At 39.2% G+C, this 25,094-nt stretch overlaps 1 protein-coding gene across 7 annotated transcripts in view; it reads right to left on the reverse strand.

Annotated features, from left to right (window-relative positions):
- Nucleotides 1–25,094, reverse strand: part of SUGCT (succinyl-CoA:glutarate-CoA transferase) — a 506,744-nt gene that overhangs the window by 475,898 nt on the left and 5,752 nt on the right. For all 7 annotated transcript variants that reach the window (XR_012088437.2, XM_073003757.2, XM_073003763.2 and 4 more), the window contains 3 exons: nucleotides 17,752–17,837; nucleotides 17,477–17,527; nucleotides 9,762–9,882 (listed from right to left, as the gene is read on the reverse strand). Coding sequence is in view for 6 of the 7 variants with exons in the window: in XM_073003757.2 (XP_072859858.2) it covers nucleotides 9,762–9,882; nucleotides 17,477–17,527; nucleotides 17,752–17,837 (258 nt within the window). In the remaining variant the exon portion in view is untranslated. The remainder of the gene's footprint in view (nucleotides 1–9,761; nucleotides 9,883–17,476; nucleotides 17,528–17,751; nucleotides 17,838–25,094) is intronic.

Below are 25,094 nucleotides of genomic sequence, written 5' to 3' on the forward strand. Positions count from 1 at the left end.
CGCATTTCCAATGAGTCTTGCAGTGATTTTTTTCTGTGTGTAATTTTTTCTTCAGCCGGAATGGATTAATTGCATTTCAATGCATTCCTATGGGAAATGGTGTTTCAACTTATGACCTCTTCAAGTTACGTCCATCTTCTGGAATGGATTATGGTCGTAAATCAAGGCAAGACTGTATATCAACCTTATCCATTATGAACAACCAACAACTTTCTTTAATCAAGATTGACAAAATAAGCTAAAAAACATAGGCAGTGATCTACCGTGAGGAAAAGGAAAATTAAGTTAGGCATAAGAATTTTTGTAACTACAAAGCTGCCAAACACACAAGAATGAAAAACTATTTCTAAAAAACCCTTGTCACATCCAGACCTATATTAAAAAGTAGAACGCTCCAAAAAAGGTAAACATATACAGTGGTGCCTCGCAAGACGAGCGCTCCGTTTTACAATGAAATTGCATAACAATGAAGTTTTTGCGATCGCAAAACATTGTTTCCTATGGGGGAATTTTGCTTTGCGATGATGGGTTCCCTGCTTTGGGAACCGATTCTCGCAAAATGACAATTTTCCTACAGCTGATCGGCGGTTTCAAAATGGCTGCCGGGTTAAAAAAATGGCCACCCACTGTTTTCTGGGACGGATTCCTCGATGCACAGGCAGCGAAAATGGCCGCGCTATGTAGGATCTTCACTGGATGGTGAGTTTCAAGCCCATAGGAACACATTAATCAGGTTTTAATGCATTTCTATGGGCTTTTTAATTTCACTTTACAATGTTTTTGTTCTACAGTGATTTCGCTGGAACGAATTAACATCGTAATGCGAGGCACCACTGTATAGTACAAAACAGACACAAACCATACTAGGGAAATTTCAAAGACAGATGGTAGAAAATTTAACATAATTTAGGCTTCAGTTCATTCCAGACTCCAGAACGAACATACTTTGGACCTAATTTGAATTCCAGGTTCCAGGTTTGTAAGATGGCTGGCTTATGAGTAAGTAGGTGCAATGTCACCCTAGAGACAAGTCATTCTTCTAACATGAATTGTTCTCACATTCCAAACTAGCTACATAAACAGACCATTATTTTCTTTACAAACTGCCCTTAGTTGCAGTAAGGCAACTCTTTTCCTTTCTTCTCCCAACTTTGCCATTCACATGGTCACAGTATCCCACATTCTCCTTGCATGTTATCAAGACTAAGAGCCCACTTGTTTAGTGTACTGCCTTCCCACACTATAGAAACTAACATTCTGTTCTGAACAAATGGCCCCAGATTAACCTTTCCTCCCCCCTCACAATCTTGCATGCAACCTAACACTGGCTTTTAGTGAGAAGAGAGAGTTTTCACAAACTAAAGTAACTGCTTCTGCCCCTAATCACTTAGCAAAGCTCTTTTCCCCACCACTGACTTGTCCCTCCACTCTTCCTGTTTGCTTGCTTCACTTTTGTTTTTTGTCTGCTCTTCCCTCTTCTTCTCTGACGTCCAACCAAGACAGACATGGAACTCTCTGCTCCTGACGTCCAACCATGTGGGTTAATGATGAACTCAGTCTCCCACACAGTTGAGACTGCAATTTCTTCTTTTTTCCTTTCTTTTATAAGTATAAAAGCTGACTATAACTGTAACTGAAGATTGCAACTGTAAGTAAAGATAATTTTCCTACTCAATACTTTTTAGAGTGATTTTTTTATTATGCAAAGTACTAGCTGCTGTGAAGGGAGTGGATGCTGAGAATCTGAGCTATTTCTTTGTCTCACACAAGTTTTTTCCTGCTGTTGTTGCTGTTGTTGACTTGTTTTCACCTTCTAATTTCCTAACTAAAAACAGAGAGAAGGAGATTACCAAATTCCTCACCTATGCACTTTTAACTCAATCCCTTTACAAGTCAGAATAACAAATCAGCAGTTCAAGATTAAAACATACTGTTTATCATAGTTATTTTAATAAGAGACATGGAAGCTGCTTAATACCATTGCATTATCCACAGCTAAAAGGAAAGTTTTTACATTTCCAGTAAGCAATATGAGATGGGGGCCATCATAGGGTAATAGGCAGCCTTTTGGTCTCAAGAGCAGGTACGTAACAATTCCAAGCCTTGCTTCAGAGACACTAGAGTACCAGCTTCAAGAAGACCTAGATTGTCTCTCACAAACATATATCATCAATTTTTAGAATTTTGCCTACATTTTTTTCTTCACTACATTTTTTTCTTCACTATCGATGAAGAAGGTTTGTGTGCTGATCGTCCTTGTAGCTTAATACCTAAATGACCAGAAAAGGTGTCTGTGTGTCCTTTTTCCAATATTTGCTGTCTGTATTTAAAAGGGATTATTAGTTGTTTATGAAGGTTTTCCCCTCCCCTCCTGGGATTTATTAAGATCTCTCTATATAAAAAGCCTTTTTTCCTCAAAGTACCTCTCGGGGTTCTCAGGGGTTACTGGACCATTGTTCCAAGATAGAATCTGCTTTTTGTTCCTTATTAAATGTACTCTCATTTGGATTCCTCATGGTTACTTTTCCGCCTCAGCTTTGAGCTGTAAAGCTTTTTCCTCAGCCCCTGCCCCTATTTCCAATATCTCCTTAAAATCTAGCTCCATTTGTCTTAACCGGGATTTTTGTTTCGATTTCCACTCTTCCAACTCTATTTGTCTTTTCCTCTGATCAAAGGACATTTGACTGGCATCTTGCTCATCTTTGATCACTAATGCTTTCAGTTTTAATTCCATTTGTAATTTCCATTTTTGGAATGTTTGAAATTCTAGGAGGCTTTTAACACCTTTTTTCCCTGAGGTATCCTCCTCCTGAGCCTTCTATTGCCCATCTACTTCAGGGTTTTCCTCTGCGTAAGGTAACCCTTGTCCATCAGATACCACCATTGTTAACCATTTCTCTCTCTTAGAAGGCATGGTTTATCTGTTTCTCACAGATTCAGATAGACAATCCTCATTTTAAAAGGGACCTGGTTTTTTTTTTCTGTGTTAGGGAGCGATTGATTGATATTTAGTAGCTTTCCCTTTGACAGCCTAGGTTTGCTAGTTTGTTACTTTAGGCACCTAGCCTCGTTCTCCCCTGTAGGATACACTGTTTCTTTTGGCCTCCAGCCACCCAGTTTATTTCTATTTTTCTGTTTTCCAAGCCCCTCTGCTTGGTCCAGTTCTCTCAGATCTGTGTCTGACCCTGGGCTTCCGCTTTTGCCCCCTCAGCGCTCCCTTCTTAGAGCCTAGGAGCCAAAGCTAGCCCACTAATCTTTCACAATCTTGAGGTAAACCTTGAACTGTTGAATTTTCCAGAGCTTTTCCCTTTCTTTAGTCTTTCCCCAGTCTGCAGTCAGGAGTCCCTTTCAAGCTTTTCACCAAGCCACTTTCAAGGGTCCCACTCCTGCCCTTACAGCACCAGACTACTAGGTCTCCAAAGCTCAGGAAATTCACATTTTCTTTGGCTTTCTGGAATCCCTTTTGCTCACTGGATTCTCACTCATATGTCTTTGGCTTACTGGATTATCTTTCGATCCCACCGCTGGTCACCACTTGTGGCTATCATCCTTGTAGCCCCTGTTTATATTGGCCCTCAAAACGGATCATGCCTTTTTTCTCTTCTAGCTGCCACCAGCTATTCTCCTAATACCAATTATGTAATACACGTGTGCAGCCAAAACTAAGGGTTATTGAACTTAGGAATCAGAGGTTTAAGTAACAAATATTCTTTTATTGTCAAGTAAATCATAAAGGTAAATCACATATAAACTGCATCAGGTATTAACACGGATTGGATCATGTAGGCAATTGCTTTTATTCCAAACTGCTATACACTTTTAATCAATATCTCTCTTATAGTACTTATAACTTCATTCCTGCTTGTTCAATATTGTTTAACCTTCTCAGTTCCCTCTCCGAACACTCCCAGCTCAATTCTCTAACCCACTTCTTCTCTCTTCTCAACCCTAACTCTCATTCCATATTTCCAACTGTCTCTCTAACTCCGCCTCTCCTGCCCTATCCTTGGCTCCTCCCTCTTGAGCTTCTGTGACGGACAGGCAGGAATACCATCACCTTTTGGCGTTTCGCTACAGTTTGCTTCACCTAAGAAAGTGGACTTCATCCAGAAAAGCTTCCTATTTGTTTCCATTTTTATTGGTCCAATACAAGGTATCACTCACTCTTGCATTTGTGTAATCATGGGGACCATACAGCATTTTCCTTGTTCTTCCAAGTCCACTGAGCAGCTCTTCAGTGTTTCAGACTAGCTGGCATTGAACATTCATTAACCTATGTTCCTTGTGCCCCCACAATTTTTGTTTTATATCTACAATCTCTTAAGAGTCCTATTGGGGCATTATTTAAGCATGCAGAGAGCACATGTGATGAGGACTTATGATGATAAGTAGAGAAAATATTAACATAAATATTAAGTGTAAACTCACATACAGATAAAATAGAGAAATATTTGTATCTGGGATGCTCAATTAACAATTACCTAAATCACAATATAGAAACAAAGCAAACGCTTGAGAGAACTAGAACAATTTTTATAAAGTTGAAGAAAATGTGTAACAAACAGGTCAGCATATCTCTGAGATTCAGGACACTAAAGTGTTATACATGTCCCACCCTCTTTCATGGATGTGATATTTGGATTAATAAGAAGGAAACACTCAAAAGAATAAAGGATTCTCAAATATGGGAATACAGATTAACCTTCCATATCCCATGCACAAATAGAATATAGAACAAAAAGCCACTTCATCAACTAGGAAAACAAAAAGAACCAGAGTTGATTATTAATAAGTGAAAGCGTTGATGTCTTACGTGCATAATTCATCATGACTAAAAAAAATCCCACAATACATAACTGAAGATGGAAGAGGTAGAAGGTAGATGTTCTTGGCTTGGTCTTAACAAAAAACAAATAATCCACACAGCAAGAGATGGGTACAGATATGCCACAATGGTAGCCAACCTGAGCAACTGAGATGGAACCCAGAGAGAGAAGGTATGATTTATTAAAATGTCCTGGCAGTCAAAGCTTTTCGAATGTGATTATAAGAAGAATGAAACACAGGGAACTCCCAACAGCATTCTTTAAGGAAAACAAAGTAGCACCAGGTGGTGCATATAGAATTTTCATAGCTCTTTTGGGCCAATTCTGAACACAAATATATTTGAGGGTTTACATATGAAGCTGCTAAGAAACAAAACTGGCTTCTTTGCTGACATAAAGGATTTTCTTTGGTTTTCATCACAAGAAACTATAACATAACCTTTGTTGTTTTCTCTAAGTTCTATAAAAACTGTTCTCAACATTTGGTCAATAAATGAATATTTGCAGAACACCTAAAATAAATGAATATTTTATTTGCACAACACATCAAATGCATAAGAAAAGAGGCAAAAATGCCTCTCAGATGCTTTTCAGGTCACCTCTGATATCACAGACATCAGAAACCGATTCTGCTTATTATCAGAAATATCAAAGCACATTTGGTTTCTAGTAACCCTAAGAAAGAGCATCTGTATTAAAATCCACTGCTTCATGCCAAGGAAGTTAGCACCTTCACAGAGCAGAAATGTAGTTTCTCTCTTTCTCTCTGCCAATATATTTTAACAGATGTGTGGTTTCATTTAATACTGAAAAGGAGCAAATCAATACAGTGAACAAAAGCAGCAGGAGATGTTCAGAATTCATTCACCTTCAAGTCTCACATCCTTACTTGCCTACAGTGAAAACAGAGCACTTTTACAGTTTATGAGTGCAATGTCCATGTTTTCTTCAAGATAATCCAGATTTTCAGGCACATAATTCTGCATTCCCTGTAATTTTAATGTGACTTTGAAACTGATAATTACAATCTCATTTCCATTGCTTGTTGATCCTACTTGCATATAATATACTGATTCCTCAATAAACAAACTTCAAATAAGTATGCCTTTAAGTGCAGGAAATGATGAAGATGATAGGAAACTATTTTTGTTAGGCTATTGACTTCCCAAAGTCAAGGAAGATGTGGCATCATAGATGTCAATTTTTAATAGGGAGTGTCAGTCTAGATTTTGGAATACAGTAGCAAGGAAAATCTGGAAATTTTGAAAAGAAAAGATGGTTGTTACCTACAAGTATGACTAAGATACTGTAATATATGAGGTCTGTGGGAGGAAGTGAAGTTGGCCCCAGAAACACCAGTCTATATATGAAGAGGCAACTAGGAAAGCAAGAGAAAGGGGGATCACATCCCAACTGCCTGTCTCTGTCTCTGCTGCTCCTAGTGGCACAGTTATTTGTGCATGTGTAGTTGCACATGGGTTTGCCTTCATAGTTTGAGTCAATACACTACATTTTGGCAGTAGAGCAGGTAGGAACATTGAAGCAATTTCAAATTCAAGTCTATTTTAATCCCTAACCATGAAAAGAAAAACACAACTTAATGTTAAGAGATAAGAAGTATACAATGTGCTATCAAGGCAGAAATCCAATTAAACAAATCTTAATAAAATTTCTGAAAGGAGCAGGTAACTCTTAAAATGAAGCTCAACTATATTTTGCCAATGACAGGACAAAAGCAGACATTGCTTAACCCTTTTATTTCCACTGAGAAATTGTAAGAGACAGGTGTGAACACTTTATCTCTGGTGATCACAACTTTTTAACATCTGATTTAAAAAAACCTGTCCCCCTAATGATTCTATAACCACAGTTACAACAGCTGAAGTTATACAGAATATCCCCTATCAAAAACACTAGATGGCATTAATTTTTTTTGTCACTGCAGAATCACACTATTCAATATTTTAGAATATTGTTCAAATGATTAATTTTCAATGACTATGGCAAAGCATTTATTTCAGGCATTTCTAAAATCCCATTTTGCAACAGCTACTTTAGGATCAGCAAAATAATACACAGTAAAAAAAAAGGACAAAACAATATACTGTATTTTTCCATGTATAAGACTACCTTTGTCTAAAATCTGTAGACTAAAAATTGAGGGTCGTCTTATACACAGAAATAAGCTGATGAGAGAACAAAAACATGTTGAGGGGAAAGCAGGGATCAAAGCAATCCTACAGCGCTTTGATCCCTTTCCCCCTCCATTTGTAAGCCCCACTTAGATTTCTTAATTTTGGGTTAGAAAAGGGGGTGCCTTATACATGGGGGCGTCTTATACATGGCCTAAAAGGGAACCATAAGGCTTGATCAGCTGGGATACATTGTTTTATGGAATGGATTTTTGGGAGCTTATTATTGGACACGTTTAACAATTAGAGAAATGATTAAATTCCTTCCATATGTGCAACACACCAGGTTTAGCCATCATAACAGAGAAACATAAAACAAGCAGAATGAATTTTTTCAGAGCTAATTATCAGGAACAATCTTATGCACAAATATGGTTCCGAGGTATTTCAGCTGCCAGGCAGAGAAAGACCCTGATTCTGGCCTCTGATTTTACTCTGAATCTGACTGGCTTTCCATCAAATTCCATCAAATCATCAAATTCCATCAAATCATCTTAGTTTTAAGACTATCAACTCCTGTACACACCTCATTTAGAATGACTTGGGGCACTGCTGCTATTGCAGCTTCCTCAGCCCATCAAATTTATACCCATTGTGGCCACTGTTGCCATTGACATCACTTCTCCCAGCTTCTCCACCACCAAAAACCTTCTTGTTCAGCTTTCAGGGCACATTGTATTTATTTATTTATTTATTTATTTATTTATTTATTTATTTATTTATTTATTTATTCATTTATTCATTCATTCATTCATTCATTCATTCATTCATTCATTCATTCATTCATTTATTTATTTATTTATTTATTTATTTATTTATTTATTTATTTATTTATTGGACTTATATACCGCCCCATAGCGCTACAAGCACTCTCCGGGCGGTTTACAATTTTTAATTATACAGGCTACACATTGCCCCCCCAGCAAGCTGGGTACTCATTTTACCGACCTCGGAAGGATGGAAGGCTGAGTCAACCTTGAGCCGGCTACCTGGGATTTGAACCCCAGGTCGTGAGCACAGTTTTAGCTGCAGTACAGCGTTTTAACCACTGCGCCACGAGGCTCCATTTTGCACTAGTCACATCTTGGTCTCTATTTTCTTTAGTATGGGTGAAGAAGCTGGACACTCTGCGAGCCACTCTGAAATGGCTCTCTGTGACCTCAATCCAAATGCTACTCTCAGTCAGAGCAGACCACTGAATTAATGGTGTTTATGTAAGTGTTGATCTACAGATGATTCAACTGATCTGTTACATTTGGTCACAGCTATTGGATTTCGGGCCTGTGTCACCTACTGGCCACTGGTGTTGCTGTTATTTATGTAGATATATGACAGGAGCTGGGAAATCTTTAAGCACAAAACTGAGTGTACTGATGTGGCGGGGGGAGGGATGAACTGTAATGAAAAAGAATTCCATACTAAGGGTGAAATGGAATTAAAAGGAGAATGAAGGTGCATCTGTTTTCCTCCCAGTTATTTCAAGCCAGGCCTGTATCCCAAGGTTTCCACCTCATCCTCATCTTCAGTCCCTGAGCTCTCACCACCCCAAGGCTCAGGCTCCTGGAATTTGCAGGACCAGGCACCTCCTCCACCCTATCAGGCTTTGGAGTGCCAAGTTTGTTGGGCTCATTCCCACTGGGGGATTCCTCAGCTCTGGCCATGACATTGTCCCTCTAAAGTTGCCTCCTTAAGTTCAATTGCTCTACTTTCTTTATTTAGTTTCTAATTAATCCAGGTCATACCAGCCAACCACCAAGCCATCGGAATCTAACACTACCTCTAAGATTGCTCTCAACAGTAACTGAGACTGAGGAAAAAAAGGCTGAGAGAAAAACTGCTCAACTCAGGCATCAGTCTATAACTCCATAGCTTTGGTTCTGACGCTCCCTCTCTCACATTGGGGCTGGACCAAAACGTTCTCGGTCTGTCATCTGTCGCATTGGGGTACTCCTCACTGCACACACTGTCCCACAACACGGATGCCTCGCCCAATCCCCCTCTGGAGGTGGGACATTGTATGTAGGGCCAGGCCAGATCACTTTCTTCCCTCCACCTTGGTTTCAGGGGGAAACCACAACCATCCATTCCAGGGGCTTGGCGACCCTCTCTCTACTCCAGGGGGATAGATGGGTCAGGGAGCAATCCTCCAGCCATCTTGAGGTTTGGGAAATCTCTCAACAAGTCACCAACCTTATTCACTTGTTCTTCTATCTTGTCTGTCTGTATCGAGCTATCCCTTCTGCTCCCATCTTTCTTGCCCTATTCAATTCTAAATTCCCGTTATTCTCCCACACCTTTTATAACCTCCTCCCATAGTATCAAATCTTGTACCTCCCCTTTTCTCCCTCCTTCTCTTCTGCCAAGCATATCTCTATGGTTTTCTCCCCCTTAAGTTCATCCTCCTCTATTTTTGTGATTTTCCCCTCTACACACTTAGATGTCCACTCCTTTTTGTCATCAGCTGAGGATGGCACACTAGCCATCTCTCCTTTGCACACCCCTACTTTCAAATCTCATAGATAGAATGCATTCATCTCTGCATCTGTATATCTTGGGGTGGGGATAGCGATGGAATACAGCTTCTGGTTTTACAACTATCAGTCCACCAGTCGGAATGGGAATAAAAAATAAAAACACAGAGTTTGTTAAAACAACACTCCTTCATTTCTAAAAAAATAAAAAATAAAAAGTAAAATAAAGTTCTAAATTCTTTACCACTGAGCCATTACACGCAGTATAGTACCTGTTATTGAACAGTAAACAATTTGAGGAGCAATCTTGTTGATGTCTTCATAACCCAGGCCCATGGCAGTCAGTTTCCCTGGGACATAGTTTTCCACAAACACATCACAGAGAGCTGCAAGCTGAAACAAAACGTGAAGATAAATCTGTCAATGGATATACAAAAATTCAACAACTCACCCACTTAATTTAATTTGACATTTCAGTAAACTGTATGAATTGAAAAATGTCAGTAAATAAGAAAGTTCTGGCACTGCTAAAACACATAGGTCATAAACCCAACGAGCCTAGCTTCATTAGCTTTACAGTCCCAAATAAATGTGTTTTAATACGATAGAGTCAAATTACACAACAGATACGATGTTTGACTTTGAGATAGAGTCTCAAGTGATTCTAAGACACATGCTATCACTATTGTATGATTGTGGCAAACCACACACTGTAACGATTTCAGAATCAGGTGAAGAGGAAGCAAAAACATACGTTTTACATGCTCTTCCAATTAATTTAACTAATGTTATGTGTAGGAGTGCTGCCAATGTCGCAGCTAGCATTTTAAGTTGATATATATTACTTTACATTATCATTCAATGAGAATTTAGGAACAAAGGTTATAGAAGGTCAATCTTCAAATCACTTATCAAAGAAATGATCAAAGAAATATAAAGTGTGCTGCTTATATACCGCCCCACAGTGCTTCAAGCACTCTCTGGGCAGTTTACAAGTTAATTATGCAGGCCACACTTTGCCCCCCCCCTCCCAGCAAGCTGGGTACTCATTTTACCAACCTTGGAAGGATAGAAGGCTGAGTCAACCTTGAACCGGCTACCTGGGATTGAACCCCAGGTCATAAACACAGTTTTGGCTGCAGTACAGCGGTTTAACCACTGTGGGCCTTACATCCAAATACAATAAGCATATAATGGATGGTGCTGCAAACTCCAGTGAAATAGACAGAATAATGAACCTACATGCTACCAATAATTGCCATGGAAAATTTTCAGATTTTACCTGCAGTATAAAGTTCTCCTGACATCAAGATATTTCACTTAGTTATCATAATGTCCCATGCTTCCACCTGCTTCCCCCATGCAAATACAGCCTCAAGGAAATAGCTCTTCAATTTACCCACAACATCCTGAGGTATTATAGTAGGAAGAAGCAGAAAACTTTCAAATTCACGTTACACAGTGGTATGCTGAATACAGTTCACATGCAATTATATTATAATGATATGAATGAACTAAAAAGCTCTACAGTGGGGTCTCTACTTAAGAACTTAATCCGTATTGGAAGGTGGTTCTCAAGTGGAAAAGTTCTTATGTAGAATCTGCATTTCCCATAGGAATGCATTGAAAACCATTTAATCTGTATCTGCTCTTTTCCATCCATAGAAACTAATGGGAAGCTGCTATTCTGCCTTCTACCACTAGAGGGGGATATTTTTTCTTTTTTTCCCCTTAGGTCAGGGAACAGTGTTAAAAGCACTTCTGACGAAGCTAATTTTGAAGCAATGGACTGAAAACCAATTAATCTGTTCTGGCTGTTTTTTTGTTATGTAGAGGTGCGTTCGTACATTGAAGCATTAGTTCCCATAGGAACTAATGCAAAGCTGGTTAATACGTACTCTACCACTAGGGGGAGAATTTTTTTTAACCCTAAGATGACCTAAGGTTAAAAAAAGAGCAGGAAAGTTTTTTTTTTTTTCCTATTCTTATCTTGGATTTTTGTTCTCAAGGAGAAGCAAAATTTAGCAAATGGAGCTGTTCTTAAGTGGAATTGTTCTTAAGTAGGGGCGTTCTTAAGTAGAGACCCCACTGTATTTCATAAAATGCTTCTTCATATGTATTAATTCAAGACAAATACTTCTGCTTACTTTGCTTTCTCTTCCTCAATTCCAATGAAGATATACAGCTATACTGGCAGGATAAGGACTGGCAAAAGGGTTTCAACAAAACAAATGAAAACAAAAACAAAAAAGACAACATTGTGGCACCTCAAAGACTAACTGGGATATTTTAATGTCAGCTTTCGTGGAACACTGTCCACTTCTTCATTACTTACATTTAAAAACAGCAATTAGTTTTTAAGGTACCACAATGTGTTTTTTTGCATTTGTTTTGTTTTGTGTTTCTTGCTGAAATACTTGCACAGACTAATACAGCTACAACTCTAAATACTCAAAGGATATAGTTTTCGAAGACGTAGCCATGTTAGTCTATGCTAGCATATCAAGCCAAAACAAAAAAATAAATAAATGCTGCGGCATCTTAAAGACTAATTGCTACTGTGAACTTTGGCAGACAAGAGGAAGTGGACATGTCCACAAAAGTTCTTGTTAAAATATCATTAAGTCATTAAGGTGCCACAAGATTTATTTATTTATTTGTTTGTTTGTTTGATTGATTGATTCCCATTCACTGGCACTGGGCCTGTTAGAGTTCCCCCAACTGTGCTTCTTTTGGCACTCTAAATAGCTGCACTAACCATGCAATCTGTTTCCAGTTTTCATGGGTCTTGAAGGAGAAATCCCTGGGGGGGGGGAATGCTCACCCTACAGCACTATGCCACCCTACCACTCCATTTCCCAGTTTCTTAATAGTAAAGCCATCTCTTCTCTTTCCCAACTCCTGAACATATCCTACCTTTTCTCTGCACATAATGTGAACATACTAAAGTCAAATTCTATGACGAAATGACCTGTTTTAGACTAGCTTAACTTTGGCCACGAAAGATATAGATTACAACAGTAAGTGCTTAATATGGCCAGAAAATACTTTAATGATTTTAAATATTTTTGAAAGATCATCACATGCAATGGCAGAATGCAGATAGTTTGCAAACAATCTATATTATATGGAACTTCCCTAGAACATTCCCCTAAGCCATTCTCCAGTAGGGCTTCTTGTCCCAGCTTGTTCCAGCAATCTTCTTATATGCCTTTCACTCTCTCTCTCTCTTTATAGTTTTCCTTGCTCTGGCCTTGGTCTCACCCAAAATGGTGACTTGGCTGGTAGCTGCCTTCTCCTATGTCTCTCAGTTTTCTCAGGAGGAATCATTAGCTTCTCCCATTCCTCAGTCCAGAGCCATACATTCCCAGCCTTCAGGCAACAACCTCTTCTCCTGTTTCTCCTTTTGCCTCCCTTTTATTCCTCTTTGCCCCTCATTCTCCCTTTCCTCTCCTCTTGGTCATTCTTCTCACTCTTTTTCAAAATGTCCCACTCTAGTTGCTCTCTTTTGATGCCAGGCTTTTAGTTCTGTCATCTCCTGTTATGGACATTTCTCCCCACCCCACATCCACAGTAGAACGGCTGGCTTCGAACTCCCCTTCGTCCTCCACGAGAGAAGATGTTGTGCTGTCAGTAGGAAAACTGCTTTCTTCCCTGCTCTCATAGAGGTCACCTTGAGGAAAAGATCTTCCTTGCAGGAAGATCAGTGGGCCAAATACTGCAGCTAAGTGCCTTTCCCAGTTGGCCAATTGCCTATAGCTCAACTGTGGACAGGCTCCAGGAGTTCAGCTACTGTACATACACCTTAGTCTGAGACTTGAGGTTTTGCTAGAGACATCTCTTCTTGCTACCGACTTTGCCTGCCATGCATACTGACCACACACAGATGACCCCTTGCTGTGTACAACTATCTAACTGCCTTGCCTCACTTTGCTGATGCAATTGGACTGTCATGACTCTGGACTGCTCTTGGATTTTGCCTTTGATCCTCCAGTAGGAGTTTATCTGCTACTCTAAATTATCTTGACCCCAGTTCTGGACTTCCCTGGCTATGCTCATTCCAGCCTCAGTCTGCCAAGACACTGCCTTTGAGACCAACCAATCTGGGAGCAGGATAGGTGCCTAATTAGAAGCTAATGGTTTTCCATTTCTTGGAATGAACTCCGATGTAAAGATTTGACCATTCAGGTATTTATTATACTCAGTAACACTGTTCTCAAATGGATTATTCCATCTATATCTGTACTGAAGGACAACCCACATTACCATTTGATACTGGGAGAAAGTGTTTGCTCACTGGAGTTTCTTTGGCTGTCCCACAGATCTCAGCCTAACTGGCAATCAAGATGAAGCAACAGAGAACTATTACTACATAAGATGGGTTTGGAGCCTCTTTAAGCACTTCAATCCACATGGAAGGAAGTTTCTCAAAAATAGAGGAAACAGTAGACAAACAATAGAAAGGTGACTGTTTCTGTAGCTTTGACCAATTTTTCTCTAGCTGGTGCATTTCATGAGTGTTTTGTAATTCCTGCCAGACTGCAAGAAAATTCAGCCACTCCTCACATTTCCTTTCTTTTGTTCTTCATAAGTCTTTAAAATCCAAGGGATACTATTCTGGAGTAAAAAGCTTTCAATATAACCATAAACAAAAGTATGTCCCCGTAATCCTACTGAGAAAACTAAATCTACCATATTTATTTTTATTTATTTATTCATTCATTTATTAGATTTCTATCCCGCCCTTTTAGACAAAGTCTACTTCGGGTAGGTTCCATCAAACATTGCAATCTAAACCAGTCAAAAACAATTAAAAACAATTCAAAACAATAGTAATTAGTAATGCTTAGTAGTGCTCAAGATGGGAAAACAGAAAATTATAATAAAAAGAAAGTAAGTATTGACAGGAGGGAAGGCCTGCCAAAAGAGCCAAGTTTTTAATTGGCTCTTAAAAACACCCAGCGAGGGAACCAGGTGGATCACTGATGGGAGGTTATTCCAGAGCTGAGGGGCCACTGCCAAGAAGGCCCAGATTCTTGTTCTTTCTCTCCGGGCCTCTCTCGGCGTTAGGCCCCTCAACCGTCCCTCCTGGCTATGGCGAATGATTCGGGTAGATCTAGGTGGGAGAAGGTGGAATGAGGTATTAATCTTACTGTTTTATGACTATATCTATAGAAAATGAAAATGAAATGGGGAAAACAATGAAATGCAAGAAAGATATCAGCACGCTGGAACATGCCCAGAGAAGGCTATTGTAGAAAGGTTTGGACTTAATGATTCTTAGTGTCTTGAGAAAACTAAAAATTGTGGTCTCTACCAATTCTACAGTTCTTACTCAAGTTTGTGAGGGCCGAAGTTTGTGAGGGCTGAAGTTTGAGTTTGTGAGGGTCGAAGTTCCTTAGGCAAGGGAGTTTCATTGTCAAGGGGAGATTTGAACCCAGATCTTCCCAATTTTAATCCAGCACTCCAACAAGTACATTGTGCTTCCTGTGGATTTACATGCAGTATATCACAGAAGTGAGTACACCCCCTCACATTTCATAAATATTTTAGTATATCTTTCATGTGACAACACTGAAGAAATGATACTTGGCTACAATGTAAAGCAGTGAGTACACAGCTTGCATAACAATGTAAATGTGCTGTCCCTTTAAAATAACGCAAACACAGCCATTAATGTCTAAACCACAGGCAACAAAAATGAGTACACTTTGAGAAAATATGGCATAGATCACAGTAGCTGAGGAGCAAGTGAAGGTGCCTTTGATATTGTGTGTGACATTGCTACGTCCTGTAATCATGTAGCCAGAATAGATGTATGGGTAGAGTTGGCATCTTAGTCTGTGGCAGAGTTTAGTCTCCCTGTCTGTGTTTCTGTTTTGTGGTCCATTATGTGTTAGTATTTGCTTGCAGTTGGGGGGGGGGGGTTGTCTGCAGGTCTTCCACCAAGGGCTTTGGAGAGTGAAGTATTCTTGTCAAGGAATTTTAGCACATTTTATCCCTCTTTTGCAATAAAAATATCAAAACAACATACCCAGTCATGACACCCAACACACGCTGCCTGTTTGGTGCCTGGGCCATTGTCTGCTTAAAGGTAAGGTCACTGATAAACTTACATAAGACATAAGACATAAGAAAGTTATTTGTCATTGCACTCACAAGTGGGTGCAACGAAATGAGGTGCTCTTCCCCAAGGTAAAACTGGACAACACCACTACAAAAAAGTTAAAATATACACAACACTCACCATACAAATATAGATACCCCGTTTCTCCCAGCAATTAAAATTCCACCAAAAACTTATGACCCTGCATTTAAACTCAACACTGCACTTGGGTAGAAGCTGTTCTTGAATCTGCTTGTCCTTGCTTTCAATACCCTGAATCTCCTTCTCGATGGTAATAGTTTAAAGAGCTGACGTCCCGGATGAGAGGAGTCTTTCAGTGTGTTAGATATCTTCCTCTTACATCTGTTCTGATACAATTCTTCCAAAGAGGTGAGTGAACAGCCAATGATGTTTTGGGCCGTCTTAATCACCCTTTGAATTGCCTTTTTCTCTGCCACTGTGCAGCTCGTGAACCATACACAAACACAGTAGGATAATATGCTCTCAATCGAACTCCGATAAAAGGTGATTAACAAACTCTCAGTCAATTGTTGTTTTCTAAGAATCCTTAGAAAATATAACCTTGTTGCGCCTTCCTGATTAACGCAGCGGTGTTTGCACTCCAAGTCAGGTCATTTGTTATGATGGTCCCAAGAAACTTACATTCAACCACCTGTTCCACACAAACTCCATCTATATACAGTGGCTGAATGTCTGCTCTTTTTTTTCTATAGTCCACTATAAATTCCTTGGTTTTTTGGATGTTAAATAGAAGATTGTTTTTTTTTGCACCAACGGGATAGCTGTAATACCTCATCCCGATACGCAGATTCATCATCCCCAGAAATAAGTCCTACTAGTGTAATGTCGTCAGCAAATTTGATAATCCTATTACTGGGATGGTTATTGGTGCAATCCGATGAATAAATGGAGAACAGTAGTGGACTGAGGACACAACCTTGTGGAGTGCCAGTGCTGAGTATCTTGTCAGTAGAGATGTAGTCATTCAGTTTAACCCTTTGTGGACGATTTGTTAAAAAATCCAAAATCCACAGACAGCTAGAATCTGGAAAATCTAGATCTTTAAATTTGATTATTAATCTGTGGGGTATAATGGTATTAAAAGCAGAGCTAAAGTCCGCAAACAGCATTCTTACATAATTCCCTTGTGTTTCCAGGTGGGATAAAACCATATAAAGCACTGTATTAATCGCATCCTCAGTTGATCTATTTTCTTTATAAGCAAACTGAAGCCCATCAAAGGAATCAGGAAGGCAGGAGATAATATATTTTCGAACTAACTGCTCAAAGCACTTCATTAAGATTGAAGTTAGTGCCACCGGCCTATAGTCATTTGGACTGTTTGTAGGCAACTTTTTAGGCAGTGGAACGATGATGGAAGCCTTGAGACAGACAGGAACTGCACATAGTTTAATTCCCTTTTCAAAGCTCTTTAAGCAAGTGGTCATCCCCACATCTTTTTGTAGTCAATTCCATGATTAGCAGCTTCATAAAGAAGTACTGTATGTTTATTTTGTCTATTCTGAATCAACTGCTAACCAGCTTCACTAACAGAAAAACTCCTCACTACCATACATAACTTAACAAAGCTTTAAAAACTGTATTCCCCCAGCATTAATCACCTTTCCCTGCTAAATAGCACAAAACAATAGTGTTCACACCCTAAAACAACTCTTTTGGAATGAAGAGACCTACTCTAAACAATACTCCAGTCATGGAGGCTTCCCTACAATGGATGAAGTAGACAGGAAAACATTACTGGGGAATCCTGCAATTTATAACATGAAAATAATTTCCTCTGAAATAGCCCATCATCTACAAACAAAATTTATCAGTCAGATATTTTTATTTAAACCATACCTGTTTAATGATCTTTGCTCCTTTAGGATTCTTCATGTTAACAGCTATACTCTAATAATGGAGAGAAAATGCAATGCTTTTAATAATAATATAACAACTTTCTACTCAGTTATTGTTGCTATAAAATCCACTCTTCTACTTTTCTAAAAAAAACACCAGCCAGTTGCAACACGTGATTTCTGCTTCTGCCTATGCTGCATGCATATATAATAGGGACAATACATGTAGAATAGGTATTGAGCTTTTAAAATGGTCAGCAGTAGCATTTTTTTTACCTTTTTATTTCTGTTTACACTGAGAAAATAAGCACTTTCTGTTCCAACAAAAGGTGGTCCCCAGGATCTGGTATCATCTCCTACTCCTGTAAATGATAATGCAACGTGTAAATTACTTCTAGTCATGCCCTGCATAGTAGCTCAAACTCTAACAAGTGTACACCATGAACTACAGTAACTCCAAGTTTATGTTCCAGTATTTTCATCAGCATTCTTAATTCATTAATGGGGACAAATATGGTTAAACAAAATAAGAGTTCCTTCTTTTCAATGCACTTCACCAGAGAGAACTTTGAGATGAGGTGTGAATGTACTGGTGTACGTTGTTATGCAGAAGTGGGCACCCATAAAGCTACGCTCACTCCATTTTCAACATAGCCACATAAATTCCCAAAGACTGCACCTAGTTTTCCCCCCAAAACTAGATATTGTTTCCAATGTTTTATATTTGCTCTCTGGGGCCAATTTAAGTTGTAGGAGAGGAAAGTATTAGCAAATAAATGGAAATTTGTAGGCATGATTCTCTATTTTAGCCTTTATGTCTGGGTTTGGGAAGTGGACATAAATTGCACTTGGGCCGCAACATAGCACACATGCTGCACAATTCGTGTGTCAGACATTAGTGGGTATATAGTAAGACTTACTGCCAGGGCAGAATCCAGCAGTTCCAGATGCACCACAGTAAATCTAGTCAAATTACACTAATTCTTCTGTCCTGTTAGCATCATGCTGGATCTTGGTCACAGCCTCTTTATCCATTCTCCTTGGCATGAAGGTCATCCACTTCTTCACAAGCAAATTTCACTAGTTGCTTAGAACAACTTTCCCTCAGCCAGATGCCTCTAGTTATGTTGAACTATAACTCCCAGAGTCCGCCAGCCAGCTATAGGGACTCTGGAACTTGCAATCCAAATATCTGAGCGGCACCAGGTTGGGAAGGGCTGGCTAATACCATTCACATTGGCAGTGGTGGAGGATAGCAGCCAGACTGACTCAAATGTGCCGTAGAAGGATAGAAGCCCCATTTTTGCCTCTTCTAAAGTTTGCTATGACCCAGTTTTGAAGTACTACAGCTATATGGTTAGAACCAATGAAGACTTAAAAAAAAATCTCAGGATGAATTGTCTTAGGTGAAACAAATGTGGCTTTTTGGTTGCTTGCCTATTACGTTACAAACATTTAGCAAGCTGTATTACACTGCAAAACAGTACTCTGCCATATAATGTATTTAGTACTAGTGACTAGTTAAATTAAGGATAGATCCTCCACCATCCTTCAGTAAAAGCCCTTTGTTACAATGCTTCCACTCCCTCTGCACAAGCCATCTGCAGCATTCACAGATGCCGATGTAAGGACTGATCAAAAAAGAGAAAAGGCTTGTGGTTAGTGTAGAAAGGAGTAGGAATAAAGGGCTGATATATGCATGAGGGTGAAACAATGTTGTTTTTTAAAAAAATCACAACTCCAAACTCTTTGCTCATTTATAAATTTAGCACAGAGCAAGAGCAGACTTTCTGCTACATCTGTGCCAAATTTGGGGCTGCTCCAAGGTCCAGTTTCATAATTATGATTTTTTGTTTGGGACATTTTTTAAAAACTTGCCTCACAGAATATTGAATACTGCTAATACACAATATATTGGTACCCTATCGGGGACCAATAATACTGGCATCCAAGAAGTGCAGGTGGGGGCAGGGCCATGCCAGGGCTGAACAGAGAACACATGGTCCAAGCCCTACTCAAACTCAACCATACCACTGACTGTCAGATTTTATGAAAGAATATTATCATAGAACATTCAAGACCCCCCCCCGAAGGGTCTCTAACCCCCCTAACATGTGAGTCCTTCATCTCTAATCCTAGAATTGTGAAGGTTAGAGTGCAGCATTCAGAACACAAGGCATTCTCTTTATCTCCTCATATATGCAATGGTTTAGTATTGAAAGCAGGTTCTAAAGCTTAGGGTGGATGCAAATTAATCTAATGAAGGTGTGGTATAATGAGGACAAGACATAGGGCTGTGGGTTCCACAATATCCCTACCCAACACTATTGCCCCTATGTTTGAAAAATGTGAGCTTATGTGCAACTTAAGTGATTGAGATAGTTGAGACAAATGTAGTCTTCCTCACCACCCTATTCCTGCTCCTTCAGTATTGTAGATAGCTAATTTTAAAGTTGTCATCTACAACAGCAAAGAACTTATTTTAAATGAAAAACTGGATGGTCCTCTCTGGTCAATAGAAAGAAAAGCAAATGAGAGAATAAAGATTAAACCTATGCTGGGTGGGGCTGCACTACCCTTGAAAATTGACAGATATCAGCAAGTGAAAATGCTTATCTAAAATACTTATCTCTATTACTAAGGCAGTGGTTCTCAATCTTTGGTCTTCTAAATGTTCTGGAATTTCGGCACCAGCAGCTTAGGCAGTTCCCTGACAGAGATTTAGAGGGGTGAAATCTAAAACATTTCAGGTGCAAAGGTTGAGAACCAGTGTCATAAGACTTCACCAGTTGACTTCTACAAATGAAACGAACTAGGTTAAGTTACCTTTTCCCCTTTTTCCTTACTAGAAAGGCTTGTTCAACATGCAGAATTCATTTTCTGCCAAATCAGGTACAACAGTTAATATTTAATACCTGCCTACAATTTATTATTGTCATAAACATATATATCTACTCTGGTGTGTTCAACAAATGGAACTAATCTATGCATTCAGAAATGATGAAGGCATCCTTGGAGTGTACCATGTTAAAATACAAAGAATTTATACACACACCTTAAATCTCTCCATGCAAAACAAACTTTCTCTCCGATATGCTGTACCTCCAGGGACTACAGGCATTTGACCAGGGGAAGCATTCAAACAAACAAATCCCCCAACTTTATCTCTAGTGATAACATTCCAGAGGCCCATATCATCCTATCAAGATGTAAAATTTTGTGTGTATAGACTGTTAAAATACTTTAATTGCAGTTTTATTATTCCACTCTTAAGTACCATATTGATTGTATTAGAGCATTTTAAAGTTTTGTTAGAGTAGTTACATTTTCCATTTAGTTCAATACATTTTTATAGTTATGTTTCTTGAACCTTGTACTAAGTGTTTATAGGTTTTTTGGATATTCAATAGGTAATTCAATATATAAAACCAATATAACACATTTATATTTGCTTGCATGTTCCTATTCAATAAAAAGAAGAAAAATAGAGATTTTCTTGGACACTGAGTTTATCTGTCTTGCATGGGGCGAAAGAACTGAAGGATATTCAGAAGGAGGGAGTAAATTGTACAAGGTGCAAAATATTCCTTTAGGTCATATAGGATTTAACCCTTTGGGATAAATGTTAGCTGTGACTAACACAGACCTCTGATTTTTCCTTGGCGGCCTATTAAGTTCTGTAAGGCTCTTAGGGAGAGGATCACGCATAAAACTCCCTGACCTGACACCTGAACATATCTGTAGATGAAACCACATATCTGTGACTGGAAATAAACATATACTGTATACAAACATATTATTTCTCTCTCACACTCACTTACTATCTAGTATCAACACAAAAGGGACACACAGAATTCTTTGGAAAAGAACTCTCTGCTACAATGGATATATAGAATATGTATGAGATAAGTGCCCACAGTGGCCAGTTAGACATCTGGAGTGCTGATAAGTAACACATGAGCAATTAACATGCCTGAACAACAGGCTTCACTAAAGACAGATGTAACAACTAAAAACAGGTGGTGCACTTGCTTTCCAAAGGTCACTAGAGTGTTTCTACAATATTGTCTTGCCTGGGAACCAGAACAAGGAAACAGAGCAGAGAAAACAATGCTGGTAAAATATAACACAAATTAAGATCTGTCAGCTCCTAAGACCTAACAATAGCAGCAGCATCTTTTATCAGCCACCCCACCAGTTCACTTATATCTTTCCACACCCAAACTTTGTAATTAATTTTAATCTACAGTCACCTTAGTCAGATTAGTAAACCAGTGCCAATAGGAAGTATCTAAAACAGTGCCTCAAAGCATCAACTGTTTAAGCATACAACGCAGGATACTTCTTAAAAGATGGAATGTATATGCATGTATAACATTACACCTCTAATGACACAGAGAAAACCAACAATATTCATGCAAGTTCTGATTTAAAACAATTAAGAATACTTAAAGTAACTAAAATCAGTCAAGTTTGAAAAAGTTACTTTTGACTTTTTTTTGTTTAGTTGTTATGTTATGTCCGACTTTTCGTGACTCCATGGACCAGGCCCTCCTGTCTTCCACTGCCTCCCAGAGATTGCCCAAATTCATGTTGGTAGCTTCGATGATACTGTCCAGCCATCTCGTCCTCTGTTGTCCCCTTGTCCTCTTGCCTTCACACTTTCCTAACATCAGGGTCTTTTCCAGGGGGTCTTCTCTTCTCATCAGATGGCCAAAGTATTGGAGCCTCAGCTTCAGGATCTGTCCTTCCAGTGAGCACTCAGGTTTGATTTCCTTTAGAATGGATAGGTTCGTTCTCCTTGCAGTCCAGGGGAATCTCAAGAGCCTCCTCCAGCACCACAATTCAAAAGCATCTATTGTTCGGCAGTCAGGTTTCTTTATGGTCCAGCTCTAACTTCCATACATCGCTACTGGAAAAACCATAGCTTTGACTATGTGGACCTTTGTCAACAAGGTGATGTCTCTGCTTTTTAAGACGCTCTCTAGGTTTGTCATCGCTTTCCTCTCAAGAAGCAGGAGTCTTTTAATTTCGTGGCTGCTGTCACCGTCTGCAGTGATTATGGAGCCCAAGAAAATAAAATATGTCACTACCTCCATATCTTCCCCTTCGATTTGCCAGGAGGTGATGGGACCAGTGGCCATGATCTTAGGTTTTTTTTTTTATGTTCAGCTTCAGACCGTTTTTTGCACTCTCCTCTTTCACCCTCATTAAGAGGTACTTTAATTCCTCCTCACTTTCTGCCATCAGAGTGGTATCATCTGCATATCGGAGGTTGTTGATATTTCTTTCAGCAATCTTAATTCCGGTTTGGGATTTATCCAGTCCTGCCTTTCACATGGTCAGGTACTCCCATTTCTTTAAGAACTTGCCATAATTTGTTGTGGTCCACAAAGTCAAAGGCTTTTGCGTAGTCAATGAAGCAGAAGTAGATGTTTATCTGGAACTCTCTGACTTTCTCCATAATCCAGTGCATGTTAGCAATTTGGTCTCTAATTCCTCTGCCCCTTCGAAATCCAGCTTGTACTTCTGGGAGTTCTCGGTCCACATACTCCTGAAGCCTGCTTTGTAGGATTTTGAGCATAACCTTGCTAGTGTGTGAAATGAGTGCAATTGTACGGTAGTTGGAGCATTCTTTGGCACTGCCCTTCTTTGGGATTGGGATGTAGACTGATCTTTTCCAGTCCTCTGGCCACTGCTGAGTTTACCAAACTTACTGGCATATTGAGTGTAGCACATTAACAGCATCATATTTTAAGATTTTAAATAGTTCAACAGGAATGCCATCACCTCCACTGGTTTTGTTGTTAGCCATGCTTTCTAAGGCCCACTTGACTTCACTCTCCAGGATGCCTACCTCAAGGTCAGCATCCACACTATCTGGGTTTTCTGGGACATCCAGATCTTTCTGGTATAATTCCTCTGTGTATTCTTGCCACCTATCCTTGATGCCTTCTGCTTCTGTAAGGTGCATGCCATTTTTGTCCTTTATCATGTCCAATGTTCCTTTGATATTTCCAATTTTCTTGAACAGATCGCTGGTTTTTCCATTTCTATTATTTTCCTCTATATCTTTGCACTGTTCATTTAAGAAAACCCTCTTGTCTCTCCCTGCTATTCTTTGGAAATAGGCATTCAATTTTCTGTAGCTTTCCCTAGCTCCCTTGCATTTTGTTTCCCTTCTCTACTATTTGTAAAGCCTCGTTGGATAGCCACTTTGCTTTCTTGCATTTCCTTTTCTTTGGGATGGTTTTTGTTGCTGTTTCCTGTACAATGTTATGAGCCTCCAGCCATAGTTCTTCAGGCACTCTGTCCACCAAATCTAGTTCCTTAAATCAGTTCTTCACTTCCACTGTGTATTCATAAGGGATTTGGTTTAGATTATACCTGTCTAGCCCAGTGGTTTTTCCTACTCTCTTCAGTTTAAGCTTGAATTTTGCTATAAGAAGCTGATTATCAGAGTCACAATCAGCTCCAAGTCTTGTTTTTGCTGACTATATAGAGCTTCTCCATCTTTGGCTGCAGAGAATATAATCAATCTGATTTCGGTATTGCCCATCTGGTGATGTCCATGTCTAGAGTCGCCTCTTGTTGGAAAAGAATGTTTGAGATGACCAGCTTGTTCTCTTGACAAAACTCTATTAGCCTTTGCCCTGCTTCGTTTTGAACTCCAAGGCCAAACTTACCTGTTACCTACTTTTTGTCGTAAAAGCGAGCTTCCTAAGAAACTGCTTTTACACGTAACAGAGAGGGGTCCAAGATGAACAGTTCCTACTCAGGTAAAACTGGGTCCTTTAATTTTACCCTAGGCGACTTTTCCACCCTTTCTCCCAAGTCTGCTACGATTTTTAAATAAAAAAACTTCTAGTCATTCTAGAAGATTTACTCCTCTTTATCTTATATGTGGGACCCTAAATTGGTAGCATGCGCGTGACCTGATTAAATAAATCAATTTTAAATTAGCCAATTAACTAGAGTAGCTTAACGGTCTATTCAAGAAGCCAACATACAGACAAACAGCCTTTTTATATTTTATTATAAAACTAGAGATTAATACTAAATGAATTTAGATAAGCCAATCTTTACACAAACAATCATTTCCAACATACCCCAGCCATCACCACCAGGCATTTTCCTCTATAAAAAAACAAAATAACAAATAAGCTAACTACATTTCCAAACAGAGTTCTATCTTACTGTTAATTTGTAAAATAAGATCCTTTTGTAGTTTTTCTCTAGCGTTCATTCCTCTGGGCAGGAATTCTCTCTTGCTGCGTTCGGGCAGACGTCCGGGCTGTGTCTCCGTCCATCTCCTCCTTCTTCTCTCTTCTCCCATCTTTCTTAAATTAACAAGTTATGTCCTTGTCCATCGGAGTTGAGATAAGATAAAGGTCATCTTGCCCTTCTTGACTTTTTTTCTTCTGCTGAAGAAGAACTGACCTTGTACAATTTTTCCCTAATTAGCACCTGGACACAAGTAGATTTCTAGCTTTTTCGTTGCTGCTCTTAAATAAATCCTATAATATACATCTCTATTCTATTTTCATAATCAAATTCATGACACTTTTGACTACAGGTCCCCAAGTCTGGCCACATTTTCTGGAGGATTTTGGAAGTTG

This window comes from Pogona vitticeps, chromosome 6 (assembly GCF_051106095.1).
Source record: "Pogona vitticeps strain Pit_001003342236 chromosome 6, PviZW2.1, whole genome shotgun sequence".
Taxonomy (NCBI): Eukaryota; Metazoa; Chordata; class Lepidosauria; order Squamata; family Agamidae; genus Pogona; species Pogona vitticeps.